This window comes from Planococcus citri, chromosome 2 (genome assembly GCF_950023065.1).
Source record: "Planococcus citri chromosome 2, ihPlaCitr1.1, whole genome shotgun sequence".
NCBI lineage: Eukaryota > Metazoa > Arthropoda > Insecta > Hemiptera > Pseudococcidae > Planococcus > Planococcus citri.
The window spans coordinates 79,331,001-79,346,252 of NC_088678.1; the positions used below are offsets into that span (position 1 = coordinate 79,331,001).

General features: G+C 35.8%; 1 protein-coding gene across 1 annotated transcript in view; it reads right to left on the bottom strand.

The window, feature by feature from the left end:
• Positions 1 to 11,768, bottom strand: part of LOC135837896 (homeobox protein goosecoid-like) — a 33,360-nt gene extending 21,592 nt beyond the window's left edge. Inside the window, exons 1-2 of the mRNA XM_065353329.1 lie at positions 10,853 to 11,768; positions 5,329 to 5,579 (exon numbers count right to left, since the gene is read on the bottom strand). Coding sequence (XP_065209401.1) covers positions 5,329 to 5,579; positions 10,853 to 11,192 — 591 coding nt within the window. The 5' untranslated portion in view covers positions 11,193 to 11,768. The remainder of the gene's footprint in view (positions 1 to 5,328; positions 5,580 to 10,852) is intronic.
• Between the last annotated feature and the right edge of the window lie 3,484 nt (positions 11,769 to 15,252).

Sequence of the window (15,252 nt, forward strand, 5' to 3'; positions counted from 1 at the left end):
AGGCATTGTAAAAAGTGGATCAGATGAAGGAATGAAGATCAAAGGGCGGGGGAAAAATTATATGGCTACATAGGAAAAATTAAAATTTGATTTTGAGGTGGTGGGAGGTCACAGAGCTTTATTTCTATCAATTTCTTTCATGGGTGCAATTTGAGAAACTGGTGGTATGATTTGAGCAACTAGGTCTCTAAATCATACCTTTTTGAGACCTTTGCGCGGATGCAATTTTCGTTTTTGTGCTCAAAGGTAGGGTAGGCAAAATACCAAGGTACAATTTGGTGCATGAATGGTTTCAAAAAAATAATTAGAGCGCGGTCCAGGTTGAAAAAACTATAAAGTGGTACTATTTGGACAACCTTACCCTAGTTGACAGGCTAACTAACAACTCGCCAAAAATCCAGGAAGTCAATGGAATCAAAGTTATATAAAGCAATTCTTCTACCTTGCATCATTATTGCGAACACCAGTGGGTGTGAAGCTGAGATAAGGTGCACCGGGGGAAGTTGGAATTCGGGGTAAGTTAGAAAACTTGCTCTAGCGCCTACAGGTTTATATCTGGCGAAGTGCCACTAAAGGTGACTTGAGGGTACTACCCCTACTTCATCACGGCATAAAAATTTTCGCGATTCAGTTTCATTTTAGATGTCTTTGGTTCAATTGTATTTTGTTGTTGTTTTGAACTTATTTTAAATTTGGTCTAAAATACAGACTTTCTATTTCTTAGTTTTTCGCATATAGCGGACAAACCGTGCGTCCTAGTGAAAATCTGATGAGAGTAATCTCAAAGAGAATTAAATTTTCTACAATTTTGTATTTGTGCAATTTTTCTAGGACGCTCGGTTTGTGATCTACGCCTCTGCAAAATTTTGCCTGTTCTGACTTCCCCCAATTGGGGTAAGTCAGGACAGTTTATATTTTATTCCACTGAGCGAAAGCTACTGTGTCAATCGCGCTCAAATTTTTACCATAGGTTAAGAACCCTTATGGGAACCTACATAATAAATTTGATCCATATTGGTTCATTAGAAGGGGAGTAACAGCTGGTCAAAGTTGAAATTGCGAAAAATCATTCTGACTTGCCCCGGTGCACCTTATGTCATTGTTGCCAGTTTACCAGAACTGTGATAACTCGTTTGAAACGAATATGGATCAAGTATTCAGGAATAAGCAGGACCCGTAGAATTCAACTGGTGAATGCACTGGTCTGCTCAGTGCTGCTGTACACATCAGAGACTTGGACCTTTGGTAAAGGGAATCACTCTGATCATCATGATGGAAATGTGGTGCTAGAGGTGGCTGCTGAGAGTCCCTTGGACAGAAAAAAGAACTAACGCCTCCACACTGGTAGACATTGGTATGGTCAAAGGACTATCTGTGGTGATTCTTGGCCAGATACTCAAGTACCTCAGACATTTGTGCAAGGCAGAGTAGAAGGAGCTAGAGCAACAGGATGATCATCAACTCGGTGGACTAACTCCATTTTGTTACCTTAAAGCCGAAACTGAGTATGTCCATAAAAAATAAAGTTGTCTTTGAGTGTCGCTGATAAGACTCTGGGATGTCCTGAATTGGAAAATTTGCATCTGGGTGCAGTAAAAGTGCACCATGGAAGATGCGGAGAACTAACCGATGTTCAATCAGGACTCAACGAACACTTTTGAGCAAATCCAAACCGTATCAGTGATGTGTAAAATCGTACTTTTTTTAATGGACATACCTACTGGGTTTCAGCTTTAAGGTACCTAACGATTTGTAAAGCAACAGGCTGCAGTTTTGCCAAATGTGCGAGGAACACACAGGACAGGGAGCAATGGCGCACAAATTTGTACAGATAGATATCAATTTCCCTTTTTTTTTTTTTTTTTGGCGATTTCTTGGACTTCAGTGGGCTTTATAGAGAACCAACGTCATTTGAGAGACTGGGGGAAGGTTTTTCTTGGGAACGTGCATATTGTTTAGAAAGATTCTGCCTCTGCCAATAAAGGATAAATTTCAAAAAATTTCTATGGACAGCAGTTTTTCATATTTTTTTATTTTTTCCAAATTTTGGGGGCTCCATACAACAGAGCCAATATCATTTGAGGGTTCAACAAAGTTTTTTTTTGAAAAGGGGGGTTATGTAGAACGATTTTAATGTGGAAATAAGATTTTTTCAAAAAATTTTCCCTGATTTTGATCTATGTACTTATTCTTATTTTTTTTTTCGATTTTTCAAACTTTGAGGGGCTTCTTACTAAGGAACCAATATGGTTTGAAGGAGTTGGAAAACTTTTTTCTTGAAAAGGGGATTATTTAGAAAAATTCTGACATAAAAACAAAAAATTTTTATAAATTGATTTTTAAAATTTTTTTGATTTTTTTGACATTGGGTGGGCCATTGGCACCACTTTTTTTTGCAGATAGGAAAAAATTAAATATGCAATTATATTTTTTGAGGGGAGGGAGGGGTGAAAGGTGGAAAATCCCAACTTTGCAAAATGAAGTACATCCTAATCTGCACCGAATCACGGCGATGTGATATGTGACTGATTATCAAAAGTGGAAATTACCAAGATGTAAAAATTTTCATAAGCGTTACGCAACTTTTCCCTTTGAAAATCTCATAGGTATATACCAGAGTCCTGCACGGTATAGTTAAAATAGCCGAATAACCGCCGGAGCTATCGGCTAATTCAACTACACGTTACGAACTGTAGTTAGTTTTGTCGGCGCGCGCAACCGACAAATAACTAACTATAACTACCTGCCGAGGCAGCGGTAAGTTAGCTTCGGTTCTGTTGATGTCTCATCAATACATTTTGGTGACTCATCAAACAGATAAGAAAGAAGCAAACGTTATTTTTCCGATAAGAACGCGGTATAATCGCAGGTAGTGTAGTTATTTTAACTACAAGTTAGTCAATGGTTACGTTATCTGAGTTACAAATATTAATCGCACCGGCCGGTGCGGTTATAACCTGCCGTTAGGATGACTACTAACTATAGCTATCCGCCCTGGACACGCAACTAACGCAGATAACTTTTAACTATACCGTGCAGGACTCTGGTATATACTCGTCGAGGTCTTTTTTTCTCTCTCTGTATGGTATACGCATGCAATATGAATCTCATCCCTTCATCTCTACCCACGCCACGTATAGCCTGCACTATAAAAGATCATCCGAGTAATGGATTAATGAACGTGTTCGCCCCGGGATATTGGTAAAGTCGTACTTTGACAAATTATCCATTGTATGGCGACGTCCCTCTAATATTTCCATGTTATTTGAGCGAAATTAACCTATAAAAAGAATTTGTTTTATTTACACTGCGCGTACGTACGTACAAGGCGATGTATGAATAGCGTCACGCAAGCCTCCGGCGGTAGCTTTTTTCTTCTAGTCAGATTTTTGCGAAAAAAGGTTGCGGTTTTTGAGGATCAATAAAACACGTGTCTCGTATTTACCTATTTACCGGGATAAATTTTTTGGTCTAACGTAAGTTGAATGCGTGTGTATAGTTTTGTTGTAAACGTGCGGTCAAGTAGGTATACGAGTTCGAAATTCGATTTAAATTGCTGGAAAGAAATCATAGGTATCGAGGAATTCGAAGTTGCAATTGTGTGAGTTGTTTGTTTTTGATTAGTTTAGAGAGATTGATTAAAGGTGAGGAAGAGATTATTTTTGAAAAATTCAAAAAATATTGTGCCTAGACGATCTTCTAAGATTATACCCTCAAAAATATTTTTTTCTTTTGGGAAACTACCTACCTGTATAACCTGTAGTATTCTTTACGCTAAAATTAGCCCCGAATTTCATTTTATTTTACGATGGATTATGCTAAACTCCGAGCTGAAGCTGCATTTGCGAAATTCGAGTATAATATTAACGTAAGCAGGATTTAAAAAGAATATACAGAGATGTAGCGAGTAAGGTAGGTATAATATAGGTAAAATACAACTCGAGGACACGGCAGCAGCTATTTTTCGAACCCCTTACCTGAAAAGCTGTGTCGTTATAGAAACCAATTACTTTACAGTGTTACAGAACATAACATCAAAGGTTTCAGTTCGTTTTATCTCGCTTAAACCAAATAGGAAGAAGTACGAGTCGGAGTCGGAGTCGTGCACAGGTAAGGAGAAAGACTACCTGATTACCGGCAGGAAAAAGGAACACGATGTTGTTTACAATGAATGACTGTGCGACTCTTAACTTCGACGACGACGACTCCGCGCCACCCTTATTTTTTTCGTTTCTTTTTTTTTTTTGATACGTCTTTTCGACCTATTTAAAAAAATCTTCTTGTTATTTTCTCGTTATAGGCGTAAAAAAGCCCCCCGGTACGTTATTACTTTTATATTTTAAAATATAATAACTTTCGAGTAAGACAAAGAGCAGTTCATTAAAATTAATTTATTTTCGCAACTTTATCTCAAAAGCTCGTTTCATATTTTATAGGTAGGTGTTTTTTTCTCCTATCTCGAAGAAGAAGTCGAGAATACTGCGAAGAGATTTTTGTACCTAATTTTTTTTGTCGCGTTGAAGTCGAGTTAGCGCGGAAGAGTGTATTTTTTAATTAGAGGAACGTTTTATGAAAATTATTCGTTCGCGTTTTAAATCCGCGGGTTAATCACTCCGAGGTGTTCGTTAAGATGCTTTTCAAATAAAAAAAATTAATAAAAAGGGAAGAAAGTGGGTTGGATTTCTTTTTGAGTGATGTTGTTGAAGAAGAGAAATGAAAAATTGGTCGTTCGATGTTAGGAGTAGGAAAGAAAATTTGAATGGTGCTGGATCAAAAACTGAAATTTGAAGTAGCGTTCAAATTTAATTCTGTTAGTTTTTTTCGAAAAAAAAATCGAATAGGTATACCTAATTCAAGTCCATGTTCATTTACATATAAGCTTAACTTAGATCTTTTGATTTTCTCAAAATACCTGAGGACTTACTCTTCGCCAATTTTATTTGATGTACTTCCCTTGAAAGAAAGAATCGACAACTTTCCCCCTACCCCTCTAAATCATCCCCTGAGATCTTGGTTTTACGCCGTGTCATCTTCGCACTACGATGAGGAATTGAGGATGAAAAAAGGTTGTGTTCGATTATTAAACGCTCGACTTGAAAACAGTAGCCTATTTGTGTTTACTAAATTAAATACACAAACGATCTCGAGTATTTGTATACACTTCGGTTAGGTAGCTGTCTATGCAAACATTCCTCAAAATTGGCGACATAATTGTTTAAATGCTCGAGAATGGATAGATGAGTTCTTCTTATGTCTTATAATGTTTCTTATTCCTAAATTTTTAAAGACTATAGGTAGGTAATAAATATACTTGAATTAGTTTCTTACCTCGACTCGTTCCTCTTTGAGATCAACTTTCAGAGCGAGCTGTTCCCTCAAGACGACATCTGGATAATGAGTCTTTTCAAATGTAGCCTCCAATTGCTCCAATTGTTCTTCGGTGAAAATGGTCCGATGTCTTCGTTTTCGTTTCGGTGGTGGTATTCCTGGATGGGAGACTCCCATGGCTGCCATTGCGGCTACGGCAGCTGCTGGGCTAAGGTAGTTTCCTGGATAAAATCCAGGGTATCCTGCTACCGCTGTAAAGGAAGATGTTATTCAAGTTGGATGTTGAGTACTTACACATTTTTTTATCGAAATATTTTCGTCAAAATTAAAATTTAAATGCGCTAATTACTTTTTTAGTTGTTGATACGAGACGTTTAATTAAAAAAAAAATTGAAGTAGGTAGGGCTCGGTAGAGTTCGTGATGAATATCTCGGTTGCTGAAACGTAAAGTTGAATGACCTGGGAATTTTGTGAATTTTTCATATTATAGGTACGTGATTTTAAAAAGTGTGTAAATCAAAAAATTGATTGGATGTAGCTTCAGCTAACCCGCTTCCTCATCTCGAAAACGAATTTACTCTTAAAATATGGGAATATTTTTCAGATTTCCCTAATTCTGAAAGCGAAGTGAAATTCAATTCGGTGTAGCTTTTTTAAATCCGGTGGCCATTTTGAACACAAGCAACCATTCAACTTATGGTTTGTTTATTAATTGGTTGGGGGGGGTGCAGGGGGTCAAAATTGCGAAAAATTGATCGGGCAATAATTTCCGAATCCTTTCCAAGATATGTATTTCAGTTCTCAATTTATAGTATCAAAACCTACTTTCTAGTCTGGCATATGACAACAGGAGTAATTGCACCCCCCCTTCCCCCGCCGATCCACCGGGACGACTTTTTTCTTAAAGGGGACATCCTAAGGAACATTTAAAAGCAAACTTGTCCAAAAAAAAGTTTGCCTTACTTACAAAATGGCGGCCATTTTGATAGACAGGTCAGCCGAAATCGCAAATTTTGCGTTTCAACATAGGACTTGCACAAAGTTTTTCAAATTTTACAAAGGTAGATCGAAAGATCATGCAAAAATTCATCACCTGTCAAAATTTCAAGTGCTAAAGTGCGTTTTTCAATTTTTGGTGAATTTTTGAAAATCGAATTTAGGCCAAAAATGAGGGAAAAAATCAAAATTTTACCAAATTGACCAAGAAAGCTGAAATTTGGGATATACTCTATTTTCGACATGCCAAATCGATTGGAAACGGTTTCAACTCGTTTTGAACAGTTCTGGAGCCTCCAGCAGATTTTTGAAACTCGAAATTCCCACAAAATTCCATCAAATGGGAGTTGTAAAGCTGAAATTTATTCTAAAAACTAATTTCAATACGCTACGAAGTACTGTAGGAAAATTTCAAGTCGTTTTGGAGCCTCCGGCGACTTTTTGAAAATTCCTAAAGCCTCCAGCAGGTTTTTGAAACTTGGAATTTTCAGAAAATTTCATCAAATGAAGATGGAAAGCTGAAATTTACTCTACACTCCAATTTTAACACCCTGTGAAGACAACTTCAGGTGGATTCAAGTCATTTTAGAGCCTCCAGCGACTTTTTCGAAAATTACTGGAACCTCCAGTAGATTTTTGAAACTTGAAATTTCCCCAAAATTTCATCAAACCGAGATGGAGAGTCGAAATTCATTTTGCAAACTAATTTCAATACGCTACGAAGTTGACTGCTGGTGAATTTCAAGTAGTTTTGGAGCCTCCAGCGACTTTTTGAAAGGTTGTATGGCGTTTTTTTGGAAAATTGAAATTTCCTAAAAGTAGCTGAAAGCTTCAAAACCATTTGAAATCACCGTGTAGTCTGCGAAGTAAATTTCAGCTTGCCAAATTCCATTTAATAAATTAATGTTGCGGGAATTTCAAGTATCAAAAATCTACTGGAGGCTCCAGCAATTTTCAAAAAAGTCGCTGGAGGCTCTAAAATGACTTGAACCCACCTGAAGTCGTCTTCACAGTTTTCTACTTTTGAAAGTTTAAAATTTTCAAAGACTCGGAATTTTGCGACAGAAATTAATTTTAGGCAAAAAAAAAAACAGCTCCGTAAAATTGTTATAAAGTGAAGAAAACTGTGTTTAATCATTTGTTCTGAATCAATGTATTATTGCAAATTCCCATAAAATCGAGTGATGGAGAGTAAAAAGCCCCCCCCCCCAACATGCGATATGATGCATCAAGTTTGAATTTTTCTTCTCGGGTTACAGAAAACGTAAAATTTTAGGCTAAAAAAACAGACAACTTTTCTCAAAAAGATTCTTATAGTTATTATCTTGACGTTTGAAATTATTGATTGAGTAAGCGTAAGCAATGACTTTGGAAAATTTGGAAAATTAGTTTGGCATGATTTTTTTCCACTTTCCGGCGTTAGATGGCGAGGAGAGGCAGTTTACCCCCAATTTATACAAAAGGAAGAACCTTTGATGAATAATGAATTTTCCTCCAATTTTTTGTTACATGATTTTTTTTTTTTAATAAAAAAAATAAATAAAAAAGTGATGAGTTGTGAGTTTTGTGTCAACATTTTTGAAATTTAAAAAAATTTTGCCGAGCAATGAACTTTTTTTTTGAACAACAATCTTACAAAAATTAGGAGAAAGCCCCTCAATACCTACCTGTTCTTAAAAATGGGCAAAAATTAAATTTTCTCGTTCAAAGTAAGTATTGAAACTCGTATCCATACATCTGTAAAGGCTTGAAGTTGAAATTACCACGACCAATTTCAGAAATTTTCAAGTCGTAAAACCTATCTGAAGGATCAAAAAAGTACCTATTATTGTTTTGATATCATTTTTGCAGCCTCCTTCGCGGTCATTTTTTTTTTTTTGGTCGCCATATTTGGATTTTACGAGTCAAATTACCACAAATTTTCTATACAGGGTGTTCCGAGAATCGTCTGCCAAAATTCAACTGTAGATCATCCTCGAGGAGACGAACAAAAAACGTTATTATGACTGGTTGCCTATCTTGTGAAATTGAAGGCTGGAGCAACGTGCTTCGCAAAAATCAAAATTTACTGTTTTTTGAAAAAATCATGAAAAATAAGGAAATGTTTGAATCATTCAAATGATGCCCATAACCCATAGTACTCGAGTAGACGAACAAAAAATATTATTATGACTGATTGCCATATCTTCAAAATTGAAGGGGAAAACTTGATTCAAAATTTCCAAATTTGTAGTGTTCTAGATTTTGAAAATTTCAAATTTTCAAATTGTGTTGGCCCCTTCGATTTTGAAGATAGGCAATTTCTCATAATGAGTTTTTTTGTTTGCCCACTCAAATACAATGAGTTAGTGGAGTCACTGAAATAATCCAAACATTTTCTCATTTTTGGCACATTTTTGGCCAAAAATTGTGCAACTTCTTCAATTTACAGATAGTAAGAAAATGTCTGCTTCATTGAAATGACTCCAGTAATCTATAGTGCTCCAATGGACGAACAAAAAATGTTATTATAACAAATTGCCTATCTTCAAAATTGAAGGCACCAACACAATTTGAAAATTTGAATTTGAATGCATCTCAAATTTAGAAATTTTGAATCAAGGTTGACCCTTCAATTTTGAAGATGAGCAATCTGTCATAATTGTCATAATAATATTTTTTATAGGTCTACTCAAGTACTATGGGTTATGGGCATCATTTGAATGATTCAGTTTCCTTATTTTTCACGATTTTTTCAAAAATTAGTAAATTTCGATTTTTGCGAAGCACGTGGCTCCTTCAATTCACAAGATAGGCAACCAGTCATAATAACGTTTTTTGTTCGTCTCCTCGAGGACTATCTACAGTTCAATTTCGGCAGACGATTCTCGAAACACCTTGTAAGTATATTGGCGATGATTTAGTAAAATTTTTAGAATTACCTACTTTTCTATGCTAAAATTCGTAATTTTTTATAAAAAATCTATACATAATCAAAAAAAAAATTGAAAAATTGCGAAATAGAATTTTAAATTGAATGTTAGCAAAATGTATTTTAAGACAACTCTTAGTCTTATTCTTATTTATTTCACTGATATTAAAGATTGGAATATTACGAGCGAAATTTTTGGCCAGTAGATGGTTTTTTTATTTAGAGGAGGGAGGGGGGGGGGCTGAAAAAGTTTCATCCACATTTAAATAAAAATTATTCGAGTGAGTTGTGCAACTCTAACGAATCTTGCAGCTCGTGCTAGAATGAGGAGTTAAAAGGTTAAAAGTAGCGAAAATGTGGCGAGTTTTTATTCCGTAAGTTTTGAAAAAGCGAGAATTCAACAATTGAAATGTTGAGAAATTTTTTTTTCATCATTCAAAATCTCATTTTGTCAAAATTTTGCACAGTTGCACTATTTTCATGTGAAGAGAAGTACTTCTATTTGTATATTGAATGTAGGTAAGAAAAACTATAGTTTGATTGATCGAGAATTTTCAGAACTACGATGAAAGAAGCTCAATAAAAGCAATAGATTTTGATCTTGGGTGGATTGCGAGAAAGAATTATAACTTGAAGGATTTTAATAAAATTTAAAACTTTAATTTTGAGTCCAAAGTCACTCAGAATAAATTTCAGCTCTGGAGGTGTCTTTGGATCGGAGATATGGGTCCTCAAAAAAGGGCATTATCAAAAAAATCGTGTTTTTTTTCGCTCTAGCCCCTGCGCAACCTGTTTTGGGGGGAAATGTCCCAGTTCCAGAGGATGCCATAAAAATCCAAGACGACTTTTGAGGTTCTACTGAGCGGTTGAAAATTTGCAAATCCTTTATTTTCGTGTAAATTCGTGGTTTGAAAACATTTTCTTCGTGAATATTTCGAATCAATTATACCAAGACGTCAAAAGGTATCATTTTTGAAAGTGAGGAAATATTTTGGATTAAGGTGATCCCAATTTTTCGGTCATTTGACAAATTTTCAGCTATTTTTCTCGATTTCGTAAAATTTGCACGAATTTACTCGAAAAATAAGCGATTTGCAAATTTTTAACAGCTCAGTATAGAACCCTAAACATGGTGTTGGATTTTGATGGCAATGGCCTAGATCGACTTATGTAATTCAAATACTATGTTCAGGAAATGGACAATTTTTCAAAGAACAGGCTGGGTGGGGGTGGGGCCAAAAAACACGATTTTTTCAAAAAGACTCCCCCTTCGAGAAACCATACTCCCCTTCAGGGGCACCTCTGGAGCTAGACTTTTTTACCAGCGACTTTCAACTCAAAATGAAGGTCTCTGTCGTTCGTCTTTTCAAGACTCTCCTCCTGTATGTATTTGTATATTCATGCTTATTCGGATTTAAACTTTGGCAGCTTTTGCTCCCCTTCCCTCTCATGTGGCATCAAATAGTATGTTCAGAAAACTTCATCATTAGGTAGATAGAACCAAAGTCTTCCTTTCTTATCATCTTGAGGAAATTTCGAGTATTTCAGCCTCGTAGGCGTACCTAGTTGATTAGTAATTATGTACCTAAGTATATGTGATAAGTTTTAAGTACTCACTCAAAAAATCAGTGGTAGAAGGATTGAAGGTAGCTGCGGCCACGGTCGCCAACTGATTCAGGTTGACCGTCGGCGTCGAATGGTGTCGAAATTGGAACGGACTAGAAGATATGGACGCGGTGACTGGCGAAAAAGTGGCGCTTCTTTCGGGGTAAAAGGGCGTAAAACTATTAGGCAAATTCGCGCCTCCGGCGTTCAGTAATTTCGGCTTAGACGACAAGATATTCTCGATTGTGAACATGGAAGCGGTCGGCGACGAGGTTGATTTCGGTATACCCATGAATTCGGCCGGATCTTCGAATTTCTTCTTCTTATCTTCGCACTGCTGGGTTTTTTTCATAAATGAGGTATTGTCGTTTTTGCGCAACTGTTTCTCTTGCTGCCAGGCGTAATTCTGCAGGAAGATCTCGTTGCTTATGGAATAATTGATGGCTTTAATCTCGTCTTCTTCGGACTCATCGAGTAGCTCGCGTTTCGGACTTTTACTCGTCGATGGGAAAGTTCCCAGGTAGTATTTTTTTATCGGATCCGTTATGAGGGTTTTTGCGATAACGAAACGTTATAGTTACCTATAGAAGACCACGTGATAGGAAATTTAAAACAAAACAAAAAAAAAATCGCGAAGAAAATTCGTACACTCGCGAACGTCCTCGAACTTGTAACGTGATGAAAAAAAAATCGGTGTAAGAAATAAAAAGGGGTAGAGATTGGGAACGAGGACAGGTATTTGGGAAAAAAGAATACCAACGTGTGTAACTGGTTGTCGTTGACGAATTGATAAGGTGAAATATGCTGATACTTACGATCGTATAATATTTGGGAAACGAAAAATGTGAAAATTCTACGAAGAAGACGTTTTCTAACGGACGCCGGATTATTATTGGTTAACGCGAAAACTCCAACCCTCGGTCGTGCATCGAACCACCCATATCAATTTCTCATCCCTCGGCGTTGTTTAAATGGGCGTTTCAATGCGCCCCATTCAGCAGCCTGTGAAATCGCATGTTTTCATCCCCTTTGTTAAACACTTAACGCTGTCATCTCTATTTACTGTGCTGTGCTGTGTGTACAGCAGAAAAGGTCCTTTGGATGCTCGATCGCCAGCCACTCGCATCTCGCACTCTCGCTCATTCGGCGTGTTTCGTTGCCACTCGGCGGCCGCCGCGCCACCATCCCCCTTCAATTTCGCGCAAATTAACACCGCGTCTATGTACTCATTGTTTAGACACTTTAATGTTATTTAACTTGTCATTATTTTCGTGTCAAATCATTTCCGTCGCGTCTCCTGATCCCTTCTCTAATTTGATGGCATAATAAACACGACTTTTTAAATCTTTTTGCTTCCTCCTTCTGTGTACCAGTACCACGGTATAGGATACTCGTTTTCGAGGTCTTTGCTTTTTTTGCAATTCTTTTTCTTTCGATTTGGAATCTTTTTTTTTTGTGGTGAGAGTGTGTTTGAGATGAGGTTTTTTGAATGAGATGGTTTTGCGAGCTGGGAAGAAGGTGTAATTGCAGGTGTAGACCTGATGTAGAATATGCAGGTTTTGAGGTGAATGGTGTGAGGTTTTACGTCAAAATAAGGATATAAATTGCCACGAGGTTGTGTTTATTTCGGAAAGGAAGGTGATTTTCAAACTGAATCCTTATTCGCGAAATAATCCATAGTTTTATATATTTCAAGCTCATGATGTTTCATTTCAGGGGGCTATAGGTATCTTGAAATTTCTTTTGACCTAACGAAGCTATAGAAAAACTAAAAAGCTTATTGAAATCAGCGTACATTCCTTAACACGATTCAGCATTTGCAAAAGCTTTAATTTAATCAGTTTGACCGGAAAAAATTATTAATTACAAAAAAATGAGTTCTGGCAAATGGGGTGAAGTCGGACAAATCTAATTTTTCGGGCTTCTGACAAACGTAGTGTCACTCAGTATAGGCCTACTCATAGACGAACCCCGTTTGGTCCATCGTGTAGAACGGCGTTTTTCGAGTATCTGACACTTTTTATCTGCCACTTCTGATAAAATGTGATTTCACTACGATTTTTTGAAAATGAGTGGTAATTTTGTAAAAATTCAAATTTATGCAAAATTTTGTACAGAAGAAAAATTTTAGTGAAGATTTTACCCACAAGCAATGTTTTTTTTTATAGCAAATTTCACGTAGAATTCAAATTTTGTACTGGTTCATTTTAAAAAATTGCGGCCAAAAAACAAAATTTTGCGGAAATTTTAAATTTTAAAAAGTCTGCTGGAGACTCTAGAACTGCTCAAAACGGTTTGAAACCATTTCCAATCGATTTGACAGGTCCAGAATAGGCTATATATAAAATTTCAGCTTTCTAGGTAAATTCGGTAAAATTCTGATTTTTTTCAATTTTTTCTCACTTTTTGCTTGAATTTGATTTTTTTAATTCACCAAAAATTTTGACTCCGAAAACTTCTCAAAAACATAATGTTGTCCCGATTCACCTCAGATGCAGTTAAAGTTGATCAAAATAGTTGAATAAATGGTTGGCCAACTTCACCCCAACTTCAGGATGAAGTCGGACAGATTTCAACTTTAACAGGGTATCTAACAGGTAGTGCAAGTAGTGAAAGTAGTGAAAAAGTAGTGAATTTTGTTAAAAAGGTAGTGAAAAAATGAAAAAATTCAAATTCGTTCCTTTTTTTGATCTTTATTCCGTAGAAAAGAGCTCATTTGTCGACTTTTTTGGAGCTCGAATTACACATTTTTGAGAGCTTTTGCCCTCGCTTCGCTCGGGCTGTTTACTCTTTTTCCCCTTGAGAAACTATTGTTCAAATTCAAGATATGTTCAAAGTTTGAATCAGAAAAATAAACTCCTCCCTGCATAAAGAATTTTTTTTTCACTTCTCGAAACATGAATTTTTGAAAGCTTCTGCATTCTGCCCTCGCTTTGCTCGGGCTCATTTGCTTTTTTTTCAATTTTGAATTTTTCAAAAAAAAATCATATGAATTTCAAAATTTTGAAGCAAAGTAATAAACTTCTTATAATTAACCAATTCATCACACTAAAAACCATAGGGTTTTTACATATATGTACCTCCCTCTCAAAAACAAAAATTTGGTTTGTTAAAAAAAGTTTTTTATTCGACCAATTTCATTACATGAGCAAGAACCTTTAACGTGAAAAAAAAAATCAAAAATTGAAATGATAAAATTATATTTTCGACATCCGCTTGCTTGAAAAAAAATTTTGGGATGTTGAAGACATTGGAAAACTAAAAGCGAAAAATTCTAATGTAAAATTTTGCCTCCCATGTCCTGCTAAAGTCCTGATTTTATATTTTGAAATTTTGCTTGACACCTTGTCTTATAACGAATGTAATAAGCTCGTTTATTTGTATTGTTTTTTTCAATAATTGTGATTGAAATTACAAATTTTCTTCCAGTTTCAATTTTCTTGAAAATTTTCATGTGCAAAATTTGACTTTGTTAATTTTGTGTGTGTGTGTGTGTGTGTGGGGAGGGGGGGTGGTCGAGTGGATGGAATTCTGAAAATTTGGTTGAAAAAAGGTAGTGAAAAAGTAGTGATTTTTTTCAAAAAAAATCCGTTAGATACCCTGTTTTAAAAAAAGCTCAAAAAGTTCACCGAATTTTTAAAAAAAAATCATCACTTGTAGACAAGTCCTGGGGCTTCAAAATAACCCATCGCCCACATTTCTAAATTAATAATCTAAAAAGTAAGAGCCAAAAAACCTCAAAAAACGGCCGACTTCACCCCATTTGCCAGTTCGCTATTTTTTTTTACGCCGTCTTCTAATTTTTTTTTACCCTCATTTTTTGCTGTGTCATCGATTGTCACAATACATTGCATAATTTAAGGTTTCCCAAAAATAATTAATCAATTACGCTAAGAAGTGCTCTTTGCATTAAGCATTGGATATTATGTATTCATCGTTTGAAAAATCAAAAGATTATTTGCTCAAATTTTCATCGAAAAAATTGAATAAACACATTTTTGGGCTTCAAAATTTCTGGACCAATATTTGATGAAAACGTTGTTCTTCACAAAAAACTACTTTTTGGAAATTTTTTCCGGACGAAATAGGTCAAAATTTGCTGCGAGAGTTTATCCTCTGATTATATTTTTCAAGTATGTATATATATACTTACCTTCATAAATTTCTGAGTCTTCGATTTTGCTTCTTCTTTTCTTTTTTTCGGTTGCTTTGGGGTATCAAATCATTTATTCAATTTATTTGGACGAATGTTTACATTGATGTTATATCAATTTGTAGCAAGTGTTTTTTTGGACGCCATTATTTGCAAAAGTTTTCAAGCGAAAAAATTAGGTAGGTACCTGAAATCTGTCAAATTCAACTTTGAAATTCCAGTTTCCCAAAAAAACGCCAAAAAATCTGTCGAAATCAAC